This window comes from Chelonia mydas, chromosome 1, assembly GCF_015237465.2.
Source record: "Chelonia mydas isolate rCheMyd1 chromosome 1, rCheMyd1.pri.v2, whole genome shotgun sequence".
Classification (NCBI taxonomy): domain Eukaryota; kingdom Metazoa; phylum Chordata; order Testudines; family Cheloniidae; genus Chelonia; species Chelonia mydas.
The window spans coordinates 57,890,703-57,913,922 of NC_057849.1; the positions used below are offsets into that span (position 1 = coordinate 57,890,703).

Below are 23,220 nucleotides of genomic sequence, written 5' to 3' on the forward strand. Positions count from 1 at the left end.
ATTACAGAAAGCCGACTGCCACTCGGTACTCTATTTTAAGCCAGTTTTGGTGCTGCCTCATTCTGAGCCTGGTACATGGAATTGCATATGTTGTAGAGGCCATGAGACCCAATAACATTAGAAAATACATTTGAAAGGGCTGTAGCATCAGCCTCTGTATGGAAATGGTTATTTTCAAAAACCTCTCTGTGAAAGAAAAGCTTTTCTTTCACACAGAGTTGAAGACTGATTGAAAAAGGGACTTCTCCTGGTTTATCAAGACACAAGATATTGAAATGAGAGCAGGCCACCTCAATGGCTTCTTCTAATTCTTCTTTGGACTGGCCCTTCAGTAGTCAATTGTCTAAGTAAGAGAAGATAGGTTTCAGAGTAACAGCCGTGTTAGTCTGTATTCGCAAAAAGAAAAGGAGTACTTGTGGCACCTTAGAGACTAACCAATTTATCTGAGCATAAGCTTTCGTGAGCTACAGCTCACTTCATCGGCTGTAGCTCACGAAAGCTTATGCTCAAATAAATTGGTTAGTCTCTAAGGTGCCACAAGTACTCCTTTTCTTTTTAAGAGAAGATAAAAACCCTTGCTTCCTCAGATGAGATGCTACTGGAGCCACACATTTGATAAAAACGGAGGACGCAGAGGAGAGGCCAAAAGGTAAGGCTCTGTATTGAAGTGGTCTGAATCAAGGACAAAAGGTAGATATTTGCAGTGGGATAGCCTTATAGAGATATGCCCCTTTGAGGTCAGAGAAGCAAATTTATCTAGAGTAGACAGACAAAATGATTAAAGCCAGAGACAGCATTCTGAAGTTTCCTGATTCATCTGTTTAGAGCTCTGAGATCTAAAATTGGTCTGAGGCCTTTGGGGATTAGAAAGTAACAGGAATAGAAACCTTTGTTTCTGGAGTTCAGAGGTACTTGTTCTACGGCATTCAGATGAGCCTGTACTTCCTTTATTAACAGTACCTCCTGAAAAGGGAGGGAATATGGGAGTTGAATGGAGAAAGGGCTTTGACTTTGATGTACAGTCTCTCTTTACTGTATCTAAAACCCATCTGTAATACCGTTAGTTTCCATGCACTGTAAAACTTGGACAGTCTCCAAAACCACAGATGGGATCTTCCAAGATTGGTCTGAAGCTGTTGACTAACATGTCAAACTTGTGCCTGACATTCAGTTAGGAAGATGTGACTGAGGAATTCTTGACCTGTCTTGTGTCTGCAAAGTTATTTGCTGTTTAGGATACTGTTAAGAACAGCCATAGGGGGTCAGATCAATGATCCATCTAGCCCAGTATCCTGTCTTCCAGTGGCCAATGCCAGATGCAAGCAGGAATTAACAGAACTGGGCCATTATTAAGAGATCCGTTCCCTGTCATCGAGTCCCAGCTTCTAGCAATCAGAGGTTTAGGGACACCCACAGCGTGGCCTTGCATCCATGACCATGTTGGCTAATAACCACTGATGGACCTATCTTCCATGAACTTACCTCATTCTCTTTTGAGCCCAGTTATAGTTTTAGCCTTCACAACATCCGCTGGCAACGAGTTCCATGGATTGACTACATGTTGTGTGAAGTAGTACTTCCTTTTGGTTGTTTTAAACCTGCTGCCTATTCACTTCATTAGTTCTTGTGTTACGTGAAGGAGTAAATAACATTTCCTTATTCACTTTCTCCACCCTATTTATCATTTTATAGACCTCTATCATATTCCCCCCTTGTTTGTTTCTTTTCCAAGCTGAGAAGTCCCAGTTTTATTAATTTCTACTCATAGGGAAGCTGTTCCATATCCTTAATCATTTTTGTTGCCCTTCTCTGTACCTTTTTCAATTCTAATATATCTTTTTTGAGAGGGAGCAACAAGAATGGCACACAATATTCAAGGTGGGGATGTACTATAGATTTATATAGAGGCATTATGATATTTTCTGTTGTCTTATCTGTCCCTTTCCTATTGGTACCTAACAGTTAGCTTTGACTGTTACTGCGCATTGAGCGCATGTTTTCAGAGAACTATCCATCCACGTTGACTCCAAGATCTCTTTCTTGAGTGGTAACAGCTAATTTAGATCCCATCATTTTGTACGTATAGTTGGAATTATCTTTTCCGATATGCATTACTTTGCATTTATCAACACTGAATTTCATTTGCCACTTTTGTTGCCGTCAATCCAGTTTTGCAAGATCCCTTTGTAGCTCTTCGGAGTCTGCATTGGACTTAACTATCTTGAGTAATTTTGTATCATCTGCAAATTTTGCCACCTCACTGTTTACCCCTGTTCCTAGATCATTTATGAATATGTTGAATAGGACTGGTCCCAGAACAGACCCCTGTAGGACATCACTATTTACCTCTCTCCATTCTGAAAACTGACCATTTATTCCTACCCTTGGTTTTGTATCTTTTAACCATAATCCCAAATTATTATTGTGTTTTCTGTGTTTGTAGCCAGGATGGGATACAAAGATGAAATTTTTAGACACCACTAATGACTGCTTCATGGATCAAATAGTCCTGGAACCCTCAAAGGTTGAGGCAATTCTTGACTTAGTCCTTATAGGCACACAGGATCTGGTCCAAGAGGTTATAGCTGAACCTCTTGGCAATAGTGACTATAATCTAAATACCAAAGAAACCAAATACAGTAGTATTTAACTTCAAAAAGGTGAACTACACAAAAATGAGGAGGCTATTTAAATAGAAATTAAAAGGAACAGTCACAAGTGAAATGCATACAAGCTGCATGGAAACTATTTAAAACACCATAAAAGAAGACCTGACTAACTGTATATCCCTAATAATAATTTAAAAAAACACAGCAAGAGGACCAAAAAAATGCCACCATGGCTAACCAGAGTAAAAGACGTGATTAGAGACAAAGACAGCTTTTAAAAACTGGACGTCAGATCCTAGTGAGGAAAATAGAAAGGAGCGTAAACTATGGCAAATCAAGTGTAAAAGTATCATTAGGCAGGCCAAAAAAAGAATTTGCAGAGGAACTAGCAAAAGACACAAACAGCACATTCTTTAAAGTACATCAGAAGCAGGAAGCCTTCTAAACAATCAGTGGGGCCACTGAAGGAATGGGATGCTAAAGGAGCACTTAAGGAAGACAAGGTGATAGTGGAGAAGCTAAATGAGTCTTTGCATCTGTTTTCACTGTAAAAGATGTGGGGGTGTTTCCCACACCTGAGCCATTCTTTTTAGGTGACAAATCTGAGGAACTGTCCCAGATTTGGAACAAATTTATAAATAGTAATAAGTCATCAGGACCAGATGGTATTCACCCAAGAGTTCTGCAGGAACTCAAATATGATATTGCAGAACTATTAACACTGATATATAGCCTATTGCTTCAGTACTGATGACTGGTGGATAGCTAATGTAATACCCATTTTTAAAAAAGCTCCAGAGGCAATCCTGGCAACTTACAGACCAGTAAGTTTAACTTCATTACCAGGCAGACTCGTTGAAACAATAGTGTAGAACAGAATTAACAGATACATAGATGAACACAATTCATTGGAGAAGGGTCAACATGGCTTTTATAAAGGGAAATCGTGCCTCACTAATAGAATTCTTTGAGGATGTCAACAAGCATGTAGACAAGGGTAATCCAGTGGATACAGTGTACTTCGACTTTCAGAAAGCCTTTGACAAGTTCCCTCACAAAGGAGTATTAAGCGAAGTAGGCATTCACTGGATAAGGGAGAAGGTTCTCTCATGGATCAGTAATGGGTTAAAAGAAAGATCTTGGGAGTCATTGTGGATAGTTTCTGAAAACATCCACTCAATGTGCAGCGGCAGTCAAAAAAGCTAAGAGAATGTTGGGAATCATTAAGATAGATATAGATAAGACAACAGAAAATATCCTGTTTGCCTCTATATAAATCCATAGTACGCCCACGCCCACATCTTGAATACTGCTTGCAGATATGGTTGACCCATCTCAAAAAAGATATACTGGAACTGGAAAAGGTTCAGAAAAGGGAAACAAAAATGATTAGAGGTATGGAACAGCTTCCATATGAGGAGAGATTAATATGATTGGGACTTTTCAGGTTGGAAAAGAGATGACTAAGGGGGATATGATTGAGGTCTATAAAATCATGACTGGTGTGGAAAAAGTAAATAAGGATGTGTTATTTACTCCTCCTCCTAACACACGGTCACCAAATGAAATTAATAGGCAACAAACAAAATGAAGTATTTCTTCACACAACACAGTCAACCTGTGGAACTCCTTGCCAGAGGACATTGCAAAGGCCAAGACAATAACAGCGTTCAAAAAAGAATAGATATATTCATGGAGGATAGGTCTATCCATGGCTATTAGCCAGGACGGGCAGGAATGGTGGCCCTAGCCTCTGTTTGCCAGAAGCTGGGAATGGGAAACTGGATGGATCACTCGATTACCTGTTCTGTTCATTCCCACTGGGGCACCTGGCATTGGCCACTGTTGGATGACAGGATACTGGGCCAAATGGACCTTTCGTCTGACCAGTATGGCCGTTCTTATGTTATTTCAACTATCCTCATATTTACTGGGAACATTTCACTTCTCCCTGAGAATTTCACAATTGTTATCACCATCCTGATCAGGTAGTCGGTAGCACAATCCTACTGCTATACTCTTATTAATGAAACATGGAATTTCTACTCATGGAGATTCTATGGTACTGTTTGATTCACTTAAGATTTTATTTATACTTGACTAGGCTTTCTTTCACATATAGTGCTTACAAAATTTTTGATATTTCAAGTGGTCTGCCTTCATGTGATGTAAGGCTGTCTTCTCTGATTATAATAAGAGGAAGAGGAAAATGGGATATTGCCTGTGATTCCTGAACACAGGTGTTTACATCCTTCTATAGGAATTCTGCCTCCTTAACTATCTTGCTGTGTGTCAAGGTTCCTTCCCCACTCTGAACTCTAGGGTACAGATGTGGGGACCTGCATGAAAACCTCCTAAGCTTACTTTTACCAGCTTAGGTTAAAACTTCCCCAAGGTACAAACTATTTTACCCTTTTGCCCGTGGACTTCCACTGCCACCACCAAACTTTATCTGGGTTCCTGAAAAAAATGTAGTTTGGACACGTCTTTCCCCCCAAAATCCTCCCAACACTTGCACCCCACTTCCTGGGGAAGGTTTGGTAAAAATCCTCACCAATTTGCATAGGTGACCACAAACCCAAACCCTTGGATCTTAGAACAATGAAAAAGCATTCAGTTTTCTTAGAAGACTTTTAATAGAAGTAAAGGAATCACCTCTGTAAAATCAGGATGGTAGATACCTCACAGGGTAATTAGATTCAAAACAGAGAATCCCTCTAGGCAAAACCTTAAGTTACAAAAAAGACACAGACAGGAATAAGAAAAGGAGTACTTGTGGCACCTTAGAGACTAACCAATTTATTTGAGCATAAGCTTTCGTGAGCTACAGCTCACTTCATTGGATGCATACTGTGGAAAACACAGAAGATGTTTGTTTTTATACACACAAATCATGAAAAAATGGGTGTTTATCACTACAAAAGGTTCTCTCTCTCTCCCCACCCCACTCTCCTGCTGGTAATAGCTTATGTAAAGTGATCACTCTCCTTACAATGTGTATGATAATCAAGGTGGGCCATTTCCAGCACAAATCCAGGGTTTAACAAGAACGTCTGAGGAAGGGGACGGGGGTTAGGAAAACAAGGGGAAACAGGCTTGAATAGAGACTGGGAGTGGCTAAGTCATTATGCAAGGTAACCTAAGTTAATTGTATCCAATTTGCAAATGAATTCCAATTCAGCAGTCTCTCGCTGGAGTCTGGATTTGAAGTTTTTCTGTTGTAATATCGCAACTCATGTCTGTAATCGCGTGACCAGAGAGATTGAAGTGTTCTCCGACTGGTTTATGAATGTTATAATTCTTGACATCTGATTTGTGTCCATTTATTCTTTTACGTAGAGACTGTCCAGTTTGACCAATGTACATGGCAGAGGGGCATTGCTGGCACATGATGGCATATATCACATTGGTAGATGTGCAGGTGAATGAGCCTCTGATAGTGTGGCTGATGTTATTAGGCCCTGTGATGGTGTCCCCTGAATAGATATGTGGGCACAGTTGGCAATGGGCTTTGTTGCAAGGATAGGTTCCTGGGTTAGTGGTTCTGTTGTGTGGTATGTGGTTGCTGGTGAGTATTGGCCCCTGGAACCCCGACCTGGGATATTCTATCTACTACCCAAGATTCATAAACCTGGAAACCCTGGGCACCCCATCATCCCAGGCATTGGCACCCTGACAGCAGGATTGTCTGGCTATGTAGACTCCCTCCTCAGGCCCTACGCTACCAGCACTCCCAGCTACCTTCGAGACACCACTGACTTCCTGAGGAAACTACAATCCATCGGTGATCTTCCTGATAACACCATCCTGGCCACTATGGATGTAGAAGCCCTCTACACCAACATTCCACACAAAGATGGACTACAAGCCGTCAAGAACACTATCCCCGATAATGTCACGGCTAACCTGGTGGCTGAACTTTGTGACTTTGTCCTTACCCATAACTATTTTACATTTGGGGACAATGTATACCTTCAAATCAGCGGCACTGCTATGGGTACCCGCATGGCCCCACAGTATGCCAACATTTTTATGGCTGACTTAGAACAATGCTTCCTCAGCTCTCGTCCCCTAACGCCCCTACTCTACTTGCGCTATATTGATGACATCTTCATCATCTGGACCCATGGAAAAGAAGCTCTTGAGGAATTCCACCATGATTTCAACAATTTCCATCCCACCATCAACCTCAGCCTGGTCCAGTCCACACAAGAGATCCACTTCCTGGACACTACAGTGCTAATCAACGATGGTCACATAACCACCACCCTATACCGGAAACCTATTGACCGCTATTCCTACCTACATGCCTCCAGCTTTCACCCTGACCACACCACACAATCCATTGTCTACAGCCAAGCTCTGCAATACAACTGCATTTGCTCCAGCCCCTCAGACAGAGACAAACACCCACAAGATCTCTATCAAGCATTCTTACAACTACAGTACCCACCTGCGGAAGTGAAGAAACAGATTGATAGAGCCAGAAGAGTTCCCAGAAGTCACCTACTACAGGACAGGCCTAACAAAGAAAATAACAGAACGCCACTAACCGTCACCTTCAGCCCCCAACTAAAACCTCTCCAACGCATTATCAAGGATCTACAACCTATCCTGAAGGATGACCCAACACTCTCACAAATCTTGGGAGACAAGCCAGTCCTTGCCTACAGACAGCCCCCCAACCTGAAGCAAATACTCACCAGCAACCACATACCACACAACAGAACCACTAACCCAGGAACCTATCCTTGCAACAAAGCCCGTTGCCAACTGTGCCCACATATCTATTCAGGGGACACCATCACAGGGCCTAATAACATCAGCCACACTAGCAGAGGCTCGTTCACCTGCACATCCACCAATGTAATATATGCCATCATGTGCCAGCAATGCCCCTCTGCCATGTACATCGGTCAAACTGGACAGTCTCTACGTAAAAGAATAAATGGACACAAATCAGATGTCAAGAATTATAACATTCATAAACCAGTCGGAGAACACTTCAATCTCTCTGGTCACGCAATTACAGACATGAAAGTTGCGATATTACAACAGAAAAATTTCAAATCCAGACTCCAGCGAGAGACTGCTGAATTGGAATTCATTTGCAAATTGGATACAATTAACTTAGGCTTGAATGGAGACTGGGAGTGGCTAAGTCATTATGCAAGGTAACCTATTTCCCCTTGTTTTCCATCACCCCCCCCCCCAGACGTTCTTGTTAAACCCTGGATTTGTGCTGGAAATTGCCCACCTTGATCATCATACGCATTGTAAGGAGAGTGATCACTTTACATAAGCTATTACCAGCAGGAGAGTGGGGTGGGAGGAGAGAAAACCTTTTGTAGTGATAAACACCCATTTTTTTATGATTTGTGTGTATAAAAACAAACATCTTCTGTATTTTCCATAGTATGCATCCGATGAAGTGCGCTGTAGCTCACAAAAGCTTATGCTCAAATAAATTGGTTAGTCTCTAAGGTGCCACAAGTACTCCTTTTCTTTTTGCGAATACAGACTAACACGGCTGTTACTCTGAAACAGACAGGAATATTCATTCTATTCAGCACAGCTATTTTCTCAGCCATTTCAAGAAATCATAATCTAACATATACCTAGCTAGATTACTTACTAAATTCTAAGACTCCATTCCTGTTCTGTCTCCAGCAAAAGCATCATACAGACACAGACTCTTTGTTTTTCTCCCTGCTCCCAGCTTTTGAAAGTATCTTGTCTCCTCATTGGTCATTTTGGTCAGGTGCCACCGAGGTTACCTTTAGCTTCTTAACCCTTTACAGGTAAGAGGATTTTTCCTCTGGCCAGGAGGGATTTTAAAGGGGTTTACCCTTCCCTTTATATTTACGACACTGTGGATCACGCCTTTCAGTTTTCCCAGTGTCTTCTCCATTTTTGCGTTAAGTAAATTATCCCCTTCAAAGGGTATGTCTTCTATTTTAAAGCCAGGATTCAATGGGAGAGAAGATAAACATAACCAAATATGTCTTTGCAGAGCTACTTCAGATGCCAATGACCTTGAGGCAGTAACAGAAACATCAGATGATGCCTTAAGAGCATGCTTGGCCACATTTTGGCCCTCTTTATCAAGGGCTGATATTAAATTTTATTTTGCTCTTCTGGTAAAACATTTAATAAAGACAGATATAGTCTCCCATAAACTGATATCTCTCCATAACTGCTTAGTAGCTAGTTATGCATTTGTTTAAGGAAAAGGAAGAAAATGATTTTCTGCCCAGAGAATCCATTTTTTTCCTCTCTTTATCCAGGGGGTAGAAAGTTGAAAAGCTGATCTAGACTTTTGCTGTATTGCTGCTATAATGAGTTTGACTGAGGGTGCACATGAAAACAATAAACCCATCCTGTGGGATCTGACATAATTTGTCTGCCTTTTTAGAGACTGGTTGACACAAAGATGGTTTGGATCAAGGGATTTTGAAGTTGCCACAGCCATTCTAATACAGGCAAGGAGAATTTAGCCTTGGCAGTAGACCCCAGAATATGAAAAAAAATGGATGCAAGTTCTTCTCCAAAGCTACTGATGGCATTCTGTAACTCATATCCACAGACTGCATTGGAAGATGCTCCAGCACCAGAGAATTCAACATTCTAGACTGGTAAGGGGAAGGAGAAGTTGGCCGGTACAGCTGGGATATTCAAGGAGGCATAGGCCAGTCCTGCCAACTTCCCTAAGCTGGTATCATATTCCCCTGAAGGATACAGTGGGACTCTGGCATTACCTCATGCATAACTTTGCTTGGGAGAAGGCTGTCTGACATAATCATAGGACCCAGTTCAACCTCCAATTGTGGATCACATACTGAAGCCTTTGGTACCCCAAGAACGGGAATATGCAGAGGACGCTCGAAGAACCACCTGGAATTTCCATTCAATAAAAAATTATAAATTTATTTTACACAATTTTGGAACAAAAAACCTAACATTTTGAAATTTTCCACATTAGAAAATTTCAGATTTTTGTTTCATTAAGGTCAAAACCATGTTTTGTTTTGTTTTTTAAAAGGTCAAAGTAGTTTAATTTCATCTTTACTGAATTGACTTTTATAAATTATATGTTGCATTATATCAATGTATAAACTATTATACTATAAATTAAAAAATAAAATAAAATTTTACATTTTAAATTGGTATTCTAGATTGGTAATTGTCAGTTTGGTGATTGGTAACTGTTCAAAGTTTTTGCCCAGCTGTTCTACTTTAGTAGTCTCATCTTAGTCCCCTTTTGTTTTATTCATATCAAAATTTAAAGCCTTTCCACTGTCACCAGGACTTGAATACTACAGTGTGTTACTGATCAGGATTGAGAAGCTCTGACAGATTTGTGAGAGAGCTTAAGCAGTGCCTGTGGAAACTGTGGCTGGCATTCATCTGGAATATTAATGTAATATTTTGCATATTGTCAACTGTTAATATTGAATTTGTGATTAAAATACCTATTTTTCTTAAAGCTCCAGCTTTTGGAGTCAAGTGATATCAGAATCTCACCTTTCATATTAAAACAAGTTTCTAGTTCTCATAGTTGCATTTGAAAAAAATAATAATAATGTGAACTCTTAAGATTAAAAGAGAAGGCACAGAACCCAGATTTTATTTATTTATTTTTATAAAAAGCTCAACTTTTGGGGCCAGACTCAGGATTTTTGAATGTTTAAGCTAGGCAGAACTATGTATAGTGTCTATCCTACATCAATACACTTTACAAAGGATGAATTTAAACTCTCATCAGCTTTGGGGAGCCATATCTTAACCCCAAAGCTATTCTTTCTCCATTACTTATTTACATGGATGTTAAAATTGTCCTTAGAATAAAAAGGGAGTCTTTTTGACCATTAAAGTTCAAATGGAGTAGGGATAACAAGACCACCAATAATCCATCCATTTGAAGCTATTCATCAATGAATAATCAGACAAATTCAGGTTATCCATACAAGTTACGGATCAAGACAAAAAAAGCCAAGGACATTACTGACAATATCCTTCCCCAATCCTGTTAAAGGAAAAACCCAATTAACTCCAGCTTTTTTCCCCTTGTTCATATACCCTACTTTCTAATAGTGCAATATACCTTTAAAATCTGTGTCCCCTGGTGGAAGATACCCAACATAAAAATGAAGTACTATCCAAAGTTACACAAGACTGTGTGACACCACTTACAGTGTTCTTAGTAACATTTCCCAAGTTTTAAATGTACAAGGACAACATACTAAAAGTTACTGTTTAGAGAAGTTTATGATTTTCAACAGGAATGAACATTTACTAATGTAAGAGTTCGACTTAAGTCAGCTCAAAGTCAAACCAAGGAAAGAGGAGGTTACTTACCTGTAACTGGAAGTTCAAGATGTGCGGTCCCTATTTGTATTCCACTGAGGGTTTATGCATGCGCACATGTCCAGAGCCAGAGAATTTGTCAGTAGTGTCCGTTGGTCTGCACATGCACCCTTGGCTCGCCTCATGGTTTCGTCGGAAGTAATAAAGAGTGGGGTGGACCGACTGCATCTCCAGTTGCTTCACAAGCACATATCCAACAGATCCATAGCAGAAGACAAGGAGGTGGGAAGTGGAATACAGATAGGGAATGCATATCTCGAAGAACCTCCAATTACAGGTAAATAACATCCTGTTCTTCAAGTGATGGTACCTATAGTATTCCACTGAGTGTGATTAACAAGCACTACCTAAGTCAGATGAGGTTGTGAGGATGAAGACGGAATGTTTGAGCAGAGGACAGCCACACCAGAAGAGGCATCCACCACTGAGTCCTGCATCAAGGCACAATGCGTAGCAAAAGGTGTGTAATGAACTCCAAGTGGCTGCTCTATATATGTCCCTGAGCAGCACATCACAGAGGGAGGTTAGGGTTGAACCCTGGGCTCTTGTGAATTGGGCCAGCTTCCCAAGCAGGTCTGATAACAAAGTAATGAACCCCGAAATCCACTTGGAGATTCTCGGTGTGAAGATTGCCTACCCTTTAACTCTTACAGCTATTACGACCCCGGGGGGGGAGGAGCGGGGGGCGGAAGAGACTTTCCTGATTGGCCTTGTCTTCTGCAGGTAGAAGGCCCAGGACCAATGGACATCAAGGGAGTGGAATCACCATTCGTCTTCCAAGGAGTGAGGCTTCAGAAAGAAAGCAAGTAAGCAAATGGATTGATTAACATGAAACTGGGAGATGACCTTTGGCCGAAATTTGGGATGCAGGCGCAGGAAGACTTCACCTTTATGGAAAGTCATGAAAGGAGGGTCCGCCATCAGGGTCTCCAGTTCACCAAACCTTCTTGCCAAAGTGATAGCAAAAAGGAAAGTGACTTTCATGAAAAAGAGGGACACATAGCACAATGCCAGCAGTCCAACGGGTGATTACAGTAGTGCAGGTAGAACTAGGCTGAGGTCCCACTGGAGAGTGAGGGGTTGAATGGGTTGGGAGGTTACATGAGGCCTTTCCAAAACCTAGCAGTCAACAGAAGTGGAAAGATGGAATTTTCTTCCACAGGTGGTGGACAGTGCTATCTGCCGCTCAGTGGACCTTGAGAGAGTTGAAAGCGAGACCCAATACCTTCAAGGACAGGAGGTAATCCAGAAGAAGGGGAATCTTCTGGGGAAAGCCCATTTTGTTGGGCCCAGGAGACAAAGTGTTTCCACTTGGCCCGGTAGCAATGCCTAGTGGACTCTTTCTTGCTGCTAGAGAGGATGTTCTGCACCTCTGATGAACATGCCAGTTCTAGAGAAGATGTTCATACAAATACAATGCTCTAAGACACTTGTGAATTGGGATGTCTGATTTTGTGCTGTGTCAGTAGATTGGGGAAAGTAGGGATGGAAATTGAGGGATGGATAGTCATGCAAAGGAGGTTAGGAAATCAGAATGGTCTGGGCCAGCAAGAGGTGATCAGGATGACTGTCGCTCTGTCTCATCTGATCTTGCGGCATACTCATGGTTGGAGTGGAAGAGGTAAGGCATAGTTGATCTGGTCTGACCAGGGGAGTATGAGAGCAACGCCCTGAGAGGGGAGATCAAGACACCCTCCGTCCCTGTGGCAGTATGTGCTTCCATTTGTTGTTGATGGGCGATGCAAAGAGATCTGTGGTTGGAGACCCCCCACTGGTCAAAGATGTCACGTACCACAGTGTCATGGAGTTCCCACTTGTAATCAATCACAAACTGCCTGCTGAGCAAGTCTGCAATCATGTTGTGTCCCTGGGAGATAGAATGCAGATAAGAGGATCTGGTGCGTGATGCACCAATTCCAGAGGTTGACTGCGTCTGAACACAGTTGACATAGTAAACACTGGAGGTGTTGTCCGACATAAGAACATAATGGGAACTGATGAACAGGAGAAATACGTGGCATGCCTTCCTTATAGCCCTGAGTTCCAAAATGTTGATGTGCATCCTGGATTCCCAAGGAGTCCATGTTCCCTGTGTCATGTGATTGCCCATATGCGCTCCCCAACTTATGAGGGATGAGTTGGTGATGATTGTCTTGTCCGGGGAAATGGGGAGAAAGGGAACCCCTATGCAAACCTGTCATGGGTCTGTCCACCAGTGGATGGAAGAGAGTAACAAGGTCGATGGCATGATGCATGGGTGAGTAAATCTTCTGGAGCCACATCTGGAAGCAGTGAAGGTGGAGGCAAGCGAAGGCAGTAATGTATGTGCACAAAGCCATGTGGCCAAGGAGGGATAGGTAGGTCCTGGCTGGGACAAAATTGTTGACATGGGCTATGAGTTCTTGCAGAGTCTGGAACCTCTGCGTTTGTAGGCAGGCTCATGCTGTGACCGAGTTAATGCAGGCCCCTATAAAGTCTAGGGGTTGTTTGGTCCAAGGTTGATTTTTCGACATTGATGCGGACTCCAATGGAGGAAAGGAGCCTGAGCTACATGGAGGTTGAAACTTGGAATTCGCATCTGGATCGGGCCGCCAGGAGCCAGTTGTCAAGATAAGGGAACACAAGGACCCCATAATGTCTGAGGTATGCCACCATTACTGAGAAAACCTTGGTGAAGATCCTGGGAGCAGTGGTGAGTCCTCATGTAAGAACCCTGTACCTGAAAATGGTGCGAGCTGACCATGAACCTCAGATCCTGTCTGTGGGCTGTATGAAAGTCTATGTGAAAGAAGACATCTTGCATACTGAGAGCTGTTAACCACATGCCTTTTTCTAATGATGGGATGATCGCTCCTAACTTGACCATAAGAAACTTGGGCTTGAGGATGAAGCAATTGAGAAGGCACAGGTACAGAATAGGTCACCATCGGCCTTTCTTTTTGGGTATTACGAAGTTGAACAGGAATGCCATCCCCTCGTATTCCAGAGGAACCCATTATATCGCTCCTCTTTGTAGTAAGGAGTTCACCTCTAGGGTGAGGATGTTGTCGTGAGAGTGATCCCTGAGGAGGGATGGGGGAAGTGGCTGTGGATGAGACAGCATGATGAACTCGATCATATAGCCATGTGGATGACATTTTGCACCCACTTGTCCATTTTTATTGCACTCCAAGCTGGTAGAAAGAGTGCCAGACGACCCCAGAAAGGAGTGGGGTGGTTCTGTGGCAGTAAGGGAGGCTCTCTAAAGCAGTTGTTCTAAACCAGGGGTCTGGGGCCCAACTCAGGGGGTCGCAAACAGCTTTCAGCGGGTCAGCCATACAAGGCCGGCATTAGACTTGCTGGCGCCCAGGGCAGAAAGCCTAACCCCCACCACCTGGGGCTGAAGCCCAGGGCTCCAGGCCCCGCCACCCAGGTCTGAAGCCGAAGCCTGAGCAAATTAGCTTTGCAGGGCCCCCTGTGGTATGGGGCCCCTGGCAATTGCTCTGCTTGCTATCCCCTAACACTGGCCCTGGCTTTTATATGCTGAAAAAGTTATTGTGGCACAGGTGGGCCATAGATTTTTTTATTGCATGTTTGGGAGGGAAGGGGGGGACTTAGAAAGAAAAAGGTTGAGAACCCCTGCTCTAGAGTTCCTCAAAAAGATCTTTTCTGTAGAAATTATATCTGGCAGGAAGAAGATTGTGAAGGTGGACCCAGAGAACAATATCTTTGAGCCTTTTGACACACTTCCATGATGGTTCGTATGGCCTCAGATAGAAAAACTGGAGGTCCTGTAACATTGTGTGGGCAGTGGACAGTAGAATTTATGCTTGGGAGCAGGTGTGTAAATACCCAGGGAAGAAAGCGTAGCCCTCTAATCTTTGAGGGTGTGGAGAGAATCATCCGTTTTCTGGTTAAAAGATGGGACTCATTGAAAGGGAAGTTTTCAGTCATATTTTGCAATTCCCTGAGGAAACCAGAGAAACAGAACCACAATTCCCTCCGCATGACTATGCCTGAAGCCACAGAGTGCGATGAAGTATCTGCCACATCCACAGGTGATAGAAGAGATGTCCTTGCTACCAGTTTCCTTTCCTCTATTGCCTAGAAGTGGGTCCTGTCTTGCCACAGCAGTTTTTCCGCAAAGTCTTCTAGTTCACTGTAATTCAGGAAATTGTATCTGGCAAGTAATCCCTGATACTTCAAAATCCTGAACTGAATGCTGGCTGAGAAGACCTTGCAAGCCAAAAGGTCCAACCACTTGCCCTCCTTATTGGATTAAATGGAGCATGGGTGTTGTTGTTTGGACTGTCCCGTTGCTACCTAGACTACAAGAGAATTGAGGATGGGAGGGGGTGCAAGAAAAGAAACTCAGATCCCTTAACTGGTACATAGGGTAGGAGTATTGTGGCTGGTGTATGCCAAACTGTTCTAGGTGGCTCGAGGGTGACATTGTTAATTGGCAGAGTAACTCTACCCAGTGCTGATGCGTGAAAGATGTCCAGCAGCTTATGTTGAGTGCCTTGGATCTCCTCCAGAGGAATGTGAAGCTCTCCTGCCACTTTACACAGGAGATCCAGGCCAGCATGACAGAGCCAGAGGATGTTACGGTGGGCCCCACGGTATGGGGAACCAGTGGCTCTGTGACAGTTTGAATGGAGGAATATTGCCACAATATAGAAGGCTTCCTCAGATATTCATAGTGGCGGTAATCGATGGACAGTCCCTGCCCCAATTGGTCTCCTCCAAAGATGAAGACTTGGGACACCTGTTCCATCAGCAGTACCATCGGAGCTGGTGGAAGCATACAGACCATCGGAGCATGGGGTGTCTCAGCTGTGGCATGTCATAAATGGGAGATATAGTCTCCCTAAATAGAAGGTCCCAGAAGGCATGGAGACCTCAGCTTTCCTAGGACAAATATTTCCTGGGGGTGCTGGTGCTTTTCCCGACCTCCCTTGTATTAAGGGTACTCTTTCTGCACCAGGAACCAGAGCGGTAGTTTTCCCCAGAGCAGACAGTTCTCGCAATCTATGGGGCGCTGATACTGACAGGATATGCAGTTTGGTACCTGATACGGTGGATCTGTCAGCTTGTGCTATCTCTTCTTGTGTTTTAGAGCATGTTCCCTCCCCATGACTGGAACTCGTGGAAGAAGTGTCCCCATTCTTAGGTTTGGGGGAAAACTTACTACCATGCTTACGTGCACGCTTCCTTACCTCCCGACTAGGCCCCAGTGCGGGGTCCACAGTGGTGGTCTGCCGGTGCCACACTCAGACTCTGTAGCTGGAGGCACACTCCTAGCTCTCAGGCTGATGTACCAGGGAGCTTCCCAGGCTAGGTCAGAATGAGGTCTCATGGCAACTTCCATGAGGTGCTTCCAGAGGTGGACGGCCCAGCCTTCTTGGGTAAGGCTGGGGAAGGACTGCACCTGGATGCAATGTGGTGAGAAGGAATTGGAGATGCGGTTGGTCCATCCCACCATCACCCAGACGAAACCATGAGGTAAACCCAAGGGCGCATGCATCGACCACTGGACACTACTACTTTCAAATTCTCCAGCTACGGACGCATGGTGCACATGTGTAGATCCTCAGTGGACTACAATAGGGACCATCACTCGAAGAAGAACAAAAAGTATCTATATAGCAAAATTCTGTACACACCTGTTCATTCTGAGTTATGATTCCAACCACCTTTTACTCCATCTACCCACCCCTCTTTCCTTCTTCTCTTCATGGCTGCATATTCTGTCCCCTATACTGTTAGACTGGACCGCAGCTGAAAATTCTGCAGTGAGGTGATGCCATCACATTACTATACATTAAGAAAACTCTGTAAAATCATGCCACCATCCACCTCTCTTTCGTTTATGTAATATCCCAGTCAAAATTTAAATAATGCTTTTCAATCCAATTTCTCAAGTCCCTTGTACATTCAGCAGCAGTATTGCTGATACACTACCAAGCCATTAGAGTACTCCTGTGGGGGTGGGAAGGCAGTAAAGGGAGCGGAGGGACAGTAAAAATGGAAGACTTTTAATATATTAAATATATTGCCATGTTCTAGTTCATTCAATAACCCAAAATTTAAACACAATTGTGATGTAGGTTAAGATAGAACAGAAGATTTATTGCATTCAGTGTGGGCGCTTTTGAAGCCCCTAAGGAGACTGAAGTTGACTTCTTTATGAACCTTAAGCTTCTTAACACAAGATTAAAATCCTTACTGTATGGCTCCTTGAGCATTGCCGGTGGTGATAGTTTGATAAAATAATCAAGGACACATAAGAGTAACTGAAAAGAGATCACCAGGTCATCTTCCATCTGCAATACTTTTCCTGAAAATGTAAAAAAAGAATTTTATGAGTGAATGCTTGGAGTTTAAAAAAAAATTATTCCTGACAGAAGGAATATTTGGATGTTTCACCTCAAAACCACTGTTAACGGATTCTGGAAAACACCACCTAGGATGTGAGCATGTCTGAAGTTTGATGTATTTAACCATGCATGATTTACAAGGATTTATCACTCTGGAAATACACATGTAATTCATTTTTTTTTTCTTAAACTGTGCATGAAGTTCTTACTTTCCAGCATATGACTTCCCCCCCACACCTTTTACTCAAGAATAATGACACTGTAGACAACTACTTCGCCTTCATGTACCACTATTTTGTATTTATGTAATTTTTCCCCCTTTTCTCTTCTCCAATTACTACTTAAACTTGGTTTTACAAAAAATACATAATTTCTCTTCATTTATACAGAGTCAGTTAAAAGCACAGCAATTGTTATATTCCAAGCTCAGGTTAGTCAGGCTGTTCAAACAGTCTTCGTGATAGGTGATATACTTACAAGTTACAGAAGTAGAAGTAGTAACAGCACTTGAAAAATTAACAGTATACAGTGTATACAGTTTAACAGTTATCCTTACCACTAGGACTAGAAGGGTACCACCTAGGCTCGCTTCCAGCCTCAGTTTGACTGAGCTCATCTACTTCCAAACCTCTTATGGAACCTTTGTTATTGACCCTCCCATACCTAATAGAATTTTACCCCTTCCTCATGACCCTCAAAAAGGCAAGGCAGAAAACCTCCCCTACCCTTAACTTTATGGGTATGCTCAAGAATTTTAGGAGGAAACAAAAACTCTGTTATTTCAGCTGCTCCTAAGCAGGTTTTATTGACAGTTGTAAACACACAAGCTTTGTATACACTAGGGCTCCCATTGGTGCAAATGAGGATTTTTTAAAATAAATTCCTTAGCATAGAAGAGGCTTTAGATGCTGATTGTACTGCTATAACAATATGGTGTTGGCCTCCTATCCGTCACTAAGGCCCAAGCCCTTCACAGAGTGAGTCTTACCACAGTGAAGAAACAATCTTACAAACTTCTCCAGGGCCATTTAAAATATATATAAATAAAATACTGGTCAGTGTCAGGCAGCCATTTTCATGAAATAGGGGCATTTAAAAAAAAAAAAACCTGCCAAAAAAAAACGATTCCACCCTCAAATCCAAGTGGCCAGAACAGCAGCAGCCTCCTAAGCGGCAGGAAAGATATCACATACCATATTCAAACTTCCCAGTCCATAATGCCAGCTAAGAGAACAGCCAGATGGTCTTGCTTCTTGTATTGAACATATCAAACAAAAAGTCTATAAATTCACTCCAATAAAAGAAATTACAATAATTACTAGAAACATAATTTACCTTTCGCCAACAAAAACGTGATCCAGGAAGTTTTCAGAACCAATGGGAAACTCAATTCAGCAGCAGTCCTACACACAGATGACAAAATAGCAAAAATTTCACAGCAACAGTTCTACAACAATTCTGAATATAGTCTCTGGAGAATCACTTGAGTCTGTGGACTCAATCATTTAGGGCAACGCAGAAAGTTTTCCTATACACTTTAAGGTTTATTAGTTACCACAATACATTCTGAATGGAACTAAAACTACAAACAAATTTTGAAATGGAAAGGCTAATTGTTCTTATTCCATTCAAGAAATGCTAAGCATTAATGTCTGGGTGAAGGAAGTGAATGTTGATAATTTACTCAAATTATTGTGAGTAGTTTTCTCTTGCTCATGTCTGACAAAAAGGTCCTACTCTCCAGTCATACCATTAACTCAATCTAATTTTGGGAGCAGCCAATATTTCCTCTCATCTATTACTATGTTTATGAAGTTCATCCTGTCACTGTTAGTTTCTTTCATGCTGATCCATAAGCCAGCAGGTGGAGATATTCATGGTGCAAGTGGCACCATGAATATACTGACCAAGTATATCACTTCTGCAGCTTTCTTCATTTCCCACTGAAACTACCCTAGTCCCTGCTCAATCTAAACTAGTCACAAGACATTTTGGTGCCATCAATAGATTTTTTCTTTTTTTGTATACACTTTAGAAGCAAGTAGTTAGAAAAGTAAAATACTAACATATGCTTTGGACCGCCTCCTAAATTTTATATATATAAATTATAAAAGTCAGACTTACTGACTGCTGGGCTGTACTACGTAGATAAGTCCACAAGTCCTAGGGAAAAAAAAATTCAGTTCCTTACTTTGCATACCTTTCTCAGTCTAGAACAAGTGTGTAGCATTCTTTGTTTCAGCTAAATACAGCAGAAATACATGCCACCTCAGAAAATGTCAGTTATTGTAATTAAAGAACATTGCCAATCTGCTTTACAAGTGTCACAAACAGCCACAATGGGCTGGTTATAACTAGTAGTTTTACAAGGAGCAGCTCTTCTTGGAATGCTTATATCAAACCTCACATAATAAAGCAATTTTAAAACATGATCTATTACGTAATCATTTTCCAGAAAGCCAGGATTTACATGCACATTATTTTCCAATGTCTTGTAAATAAATTGTAGACTCTGTAGTACACTCTCAAACTACTGGATGAAATGTGTCTTGACTGTTTTACAGCCTGTATTGGATCAGTGTTACCATCTCATGATTCTGTTGAAAGAGTTACCATATCAGTTTCTTCTTAAAACCCCAGGCTCTTGGAGTCAAGCAATTATAAGAGACTCACAACTCTCATTTTAAAAATAAGTTGCCCTAGGCCTCATGATTGAGGGAAGAGAATAGAAACCACTAAAATATGATCCAAGTGTGCAACCTAACGGCTCAGGAACCAGAAGTCAAAAGCCTTAAAAAAAAAATTGTAAAGCCTCATGATTCAGTCAGACTCAAATTTCTGAATGCTTGAGGTTGGCAATACTGTTTTAAATTTTATCCTTGTAATTTGCCTCAAAGTCCCTTCTTCTGTAATGTCACCGTACAAACATTTTACAGAAAAAAAGATGAGGAAAAAAAGGTAAAAATGAGGACTGGGTGAGGACAAATAGTAGGGGCAAGATTTAAAAGGAAACATGCAGATTAAGGGACATTTTTATACTTCAGAAAAGACCTATGGTTAGGGTTGCCAACTGTTTAATTACATAAACCCAAACACCCTTGTCCTGCCGCATCCCACCCCTTCCAAGGCCACAGCCCTGCCCTGCCCTTTCTCCAAGGCCCCACTCCTCCGCTCACTCCAGCCTCAGTGGCTCGCTCTCCCCCACCCTCACTCACTTTCACCAGACTGGGGCAGGGCGTTGGGGTGTGGGCTCCGGGCTAAGCCTGGGGTATGGCATTGGGGTACGGTGGAGGACTCAGGGTGCAGGCTCCAGGAGGAGGTTTGGGTACAGGAGGGGGCTCGGGGCTGGGAGAGAAGGTTCGGGTGCCATAGGGGGTTTGGGAGGAAGTTTGGGTACTGGAGGGGGCTGGGGCAAGGGGTTTGGATGCAGGAGGGGGCTTGGGGTGCAGGCTCCAGCTAGGGGCACTTACCTTGGGTGGCTCCTGGAAGCGGCGGCTTGTCCAACAGCAGCTCCTAGACTCACAGGCAGCCAGATGACTCTGTGCATGGACCCTGTCTGCAAGCAGTGTCCCCACAGCTTCCACTGGCTGCAGTTCCCCGTTCTCAGCCAATGGGAGCTGCAGAGTTGGCGCTCAGGGTGGGGGGCAGCACGCAGAGACCTTCTGGCCACACCTCCTCCTAGGAGCCACTGCTGGACATGTTACCGCTTCTGGCAGTGGCACAGAGCCAGGGCAGGTAGGGAGCCTGCTTAATCCCACTGCACCACTGGACTTTTAGAAGCCTAAAATCTCGCAGTTTGGCTTCAGTAGCCTCCAGGAGATCAAGCCCAATTCCGGGTGACTCCTGGCCAAACCAGGACAGTTGGCAACCCTATCTATGGTAGGTTTGAGAAAAAACATTTTGGACTTGCCTAGCACTTTCCATCTTCCATACTGATGATCAATGCAATGATAAACTGGATTAGAGTTAAAGAACAAAGAATTGATACTACCCATTTAGGAAAGCAAATCTACCATGTCCCTTTAGGCAATGGGAAGTATCAATAGGACATGCAGCAGCAAAACCTGCTGGAGTGTTGCTAAGCAACTGAAGAGAATTTGTTTAGATGAAAGGACTAGTTGCCTAAGATATGAGGAGAAATACGCTGGTGGGGGTGGGCGGGGGGGAAGGAGCAAGAACAGTGTATACCATGGGCAAGAGATAAAAGCCAACTTGTAGGCAGCCAGCTTAGAAGTATGTTTGAATTTCACAGCTAAACAAACATGAAAATGCAGACCACCAAGAACTGAAGACTGAAATCACTTACGGGCTATTCAGTGGCCCTGTCTCTATGCTTGGTTTGGTTGCTTGCGCCTCAATGGCTGACAATACCCATACAATACACCTTCAGTCATCCTAAAGGGATACTTTAGGGCCATGGGACATTTTTTGGTGATGCACTGATACAAGAGACCATAACAGTTCAGTGTCACAAAGCTAAAAAATACTTTAGCACTGCGGCAACTCTGTTGATGCCACAAGACTTGTGGCCCTCTTGCATTGATGCTCAGTGCTGTGAAGTACCTCTCACTGAAGACTGCAATCAGAAAGGAATTTAAGAGCATTCTAGGAGAGGTTGATACACTACCATGAGGTACACACTAGCACTTCAATGGACCAAAAATCTGAGAGCTAGGAGAGTTCATCCCTGTCCCAGTAAACTCAAGAATAGCAAACTGCCTGTATTTCTGTCTTTGGAGAAATATCAAAACTCTATTTAAGAATTCTCTAAAGCAGCCTATGTTGGTTTAAAAAAAATAATAATAAAAGGCTACACATAGAAGACTTAAATCTGCCCCATTCACCTTCAGTGTCTCCTTTCCTTCCCCCTCAGAAAAGGCTACAATTTTGTTAATTTTGGGTTAGAGTTATGCAAGACAGTCTATTTCCTCATGTCATATTGCTGTATTTGTGATCAGCTGAGGCACTCAAAATTGCTCACCCTTAATACACAAGGAAGGGAGCTGCTGACAGACCATTTCCCATAAGCCTTCACCTCTGGAATGCACTTCCTCACAACCCCACAGCTCAGGAGAAAAAGACGCACACAGACACTTAAAAAGACTTTTAGATGTGCTCAAATCTCAACATTTTTCTCAGGCATTTTGTGGAGATGATGGGATGTGAACTGAATGGGATTACTTAGGTGGTTTTCAGGGACAGTTTACCTGTACCATGCCTAAAAATGGAGGCTGGAGGCCCCTGGTGTTACCATAGTACAAATAATAGCAACAGAAGCAACAACAGGATGATCCTATAATGCAGTATAATAGTTACAGTGTAAACAGTGTTTCTGTATAACCGATTTTAAGATACTGGGAGATATGCCTAAAGTTTAGGATGGGCACTTCTAGGACATATGTTTTAGAAACCAAAATAAATGTTGTCAGCTAAAAATGAATCTATCAGTTCAAACAAAAAAATTGTGCATTTTACCTTTCAAACTTGTGATATAGTGCAGATAATACATCATACTTCTTATTCAGTCGTGATACATTACTATCAACTTTAGTGCTTATGGTATCCATGTTAACATCCATCTCTCTCAGCAACCGAAGACATGTGCACACACTGCAAGGAAGACAGATGAGAGATGATGAGATCTGTTTCTTTAAAACAAGAAGAGAACATTTAGCTTACAGTAACTGATTCTTTAAGAGGTGTTGTTCATACTTTTCATATGCTCAAGAAGTTCTTTTTCGCTAGCAGTGTCTAATGGGGCCAGGATTGTGCCTTTTGTGCCCTCATGTCTCCCTCTTCCCCAGGATATAAAGAGCAGAGTGGGCCCGACCTTGCCTCAGTTTCTTCACAAATACAGACTCAGAGTAGGGACTCTGCATCAGTGG

General features: G+C 42.6%; 1 protein-coding gene across 3 annotated transcripts in view; it reads right to left on the minus strand.

Moving 5' to 3' along the window:
* Positions 1 to 23,220, minus strand: part of RB1 (RB transcriptional corepressor 1) — a 167,721-nt gene that overhangs the window by 119,719 nt on the left and 24,782 nt on the right. For all 3 annotated transcript variants that reach the window (XM_037893564.2, XM_037893558.2, XM_037893579.1), the window contains 4 exons: positions 22,811 to 22,945; positions 19,460 to 19,498; positions 18,671 to 18,738; positions 17,185 to 17,295 (listed from right to left, as the gene is read on the minus strand). In XM_037893564.2, the coding sequence (XP_037749492.1) occupies positions 17,185 to 17,295; positions 18,671 to 18,738; positions 19,460 to 19,498; positions 22,811 to 22,945 (353 nt within the window). The remainder of the gene's footprint in view (positions 1 to 17,184; positions 17,296 to 18,670; positions 18,739 to 19,459; positions 19,499 to 22,810; positions 22,946 to 23,220) is intronic.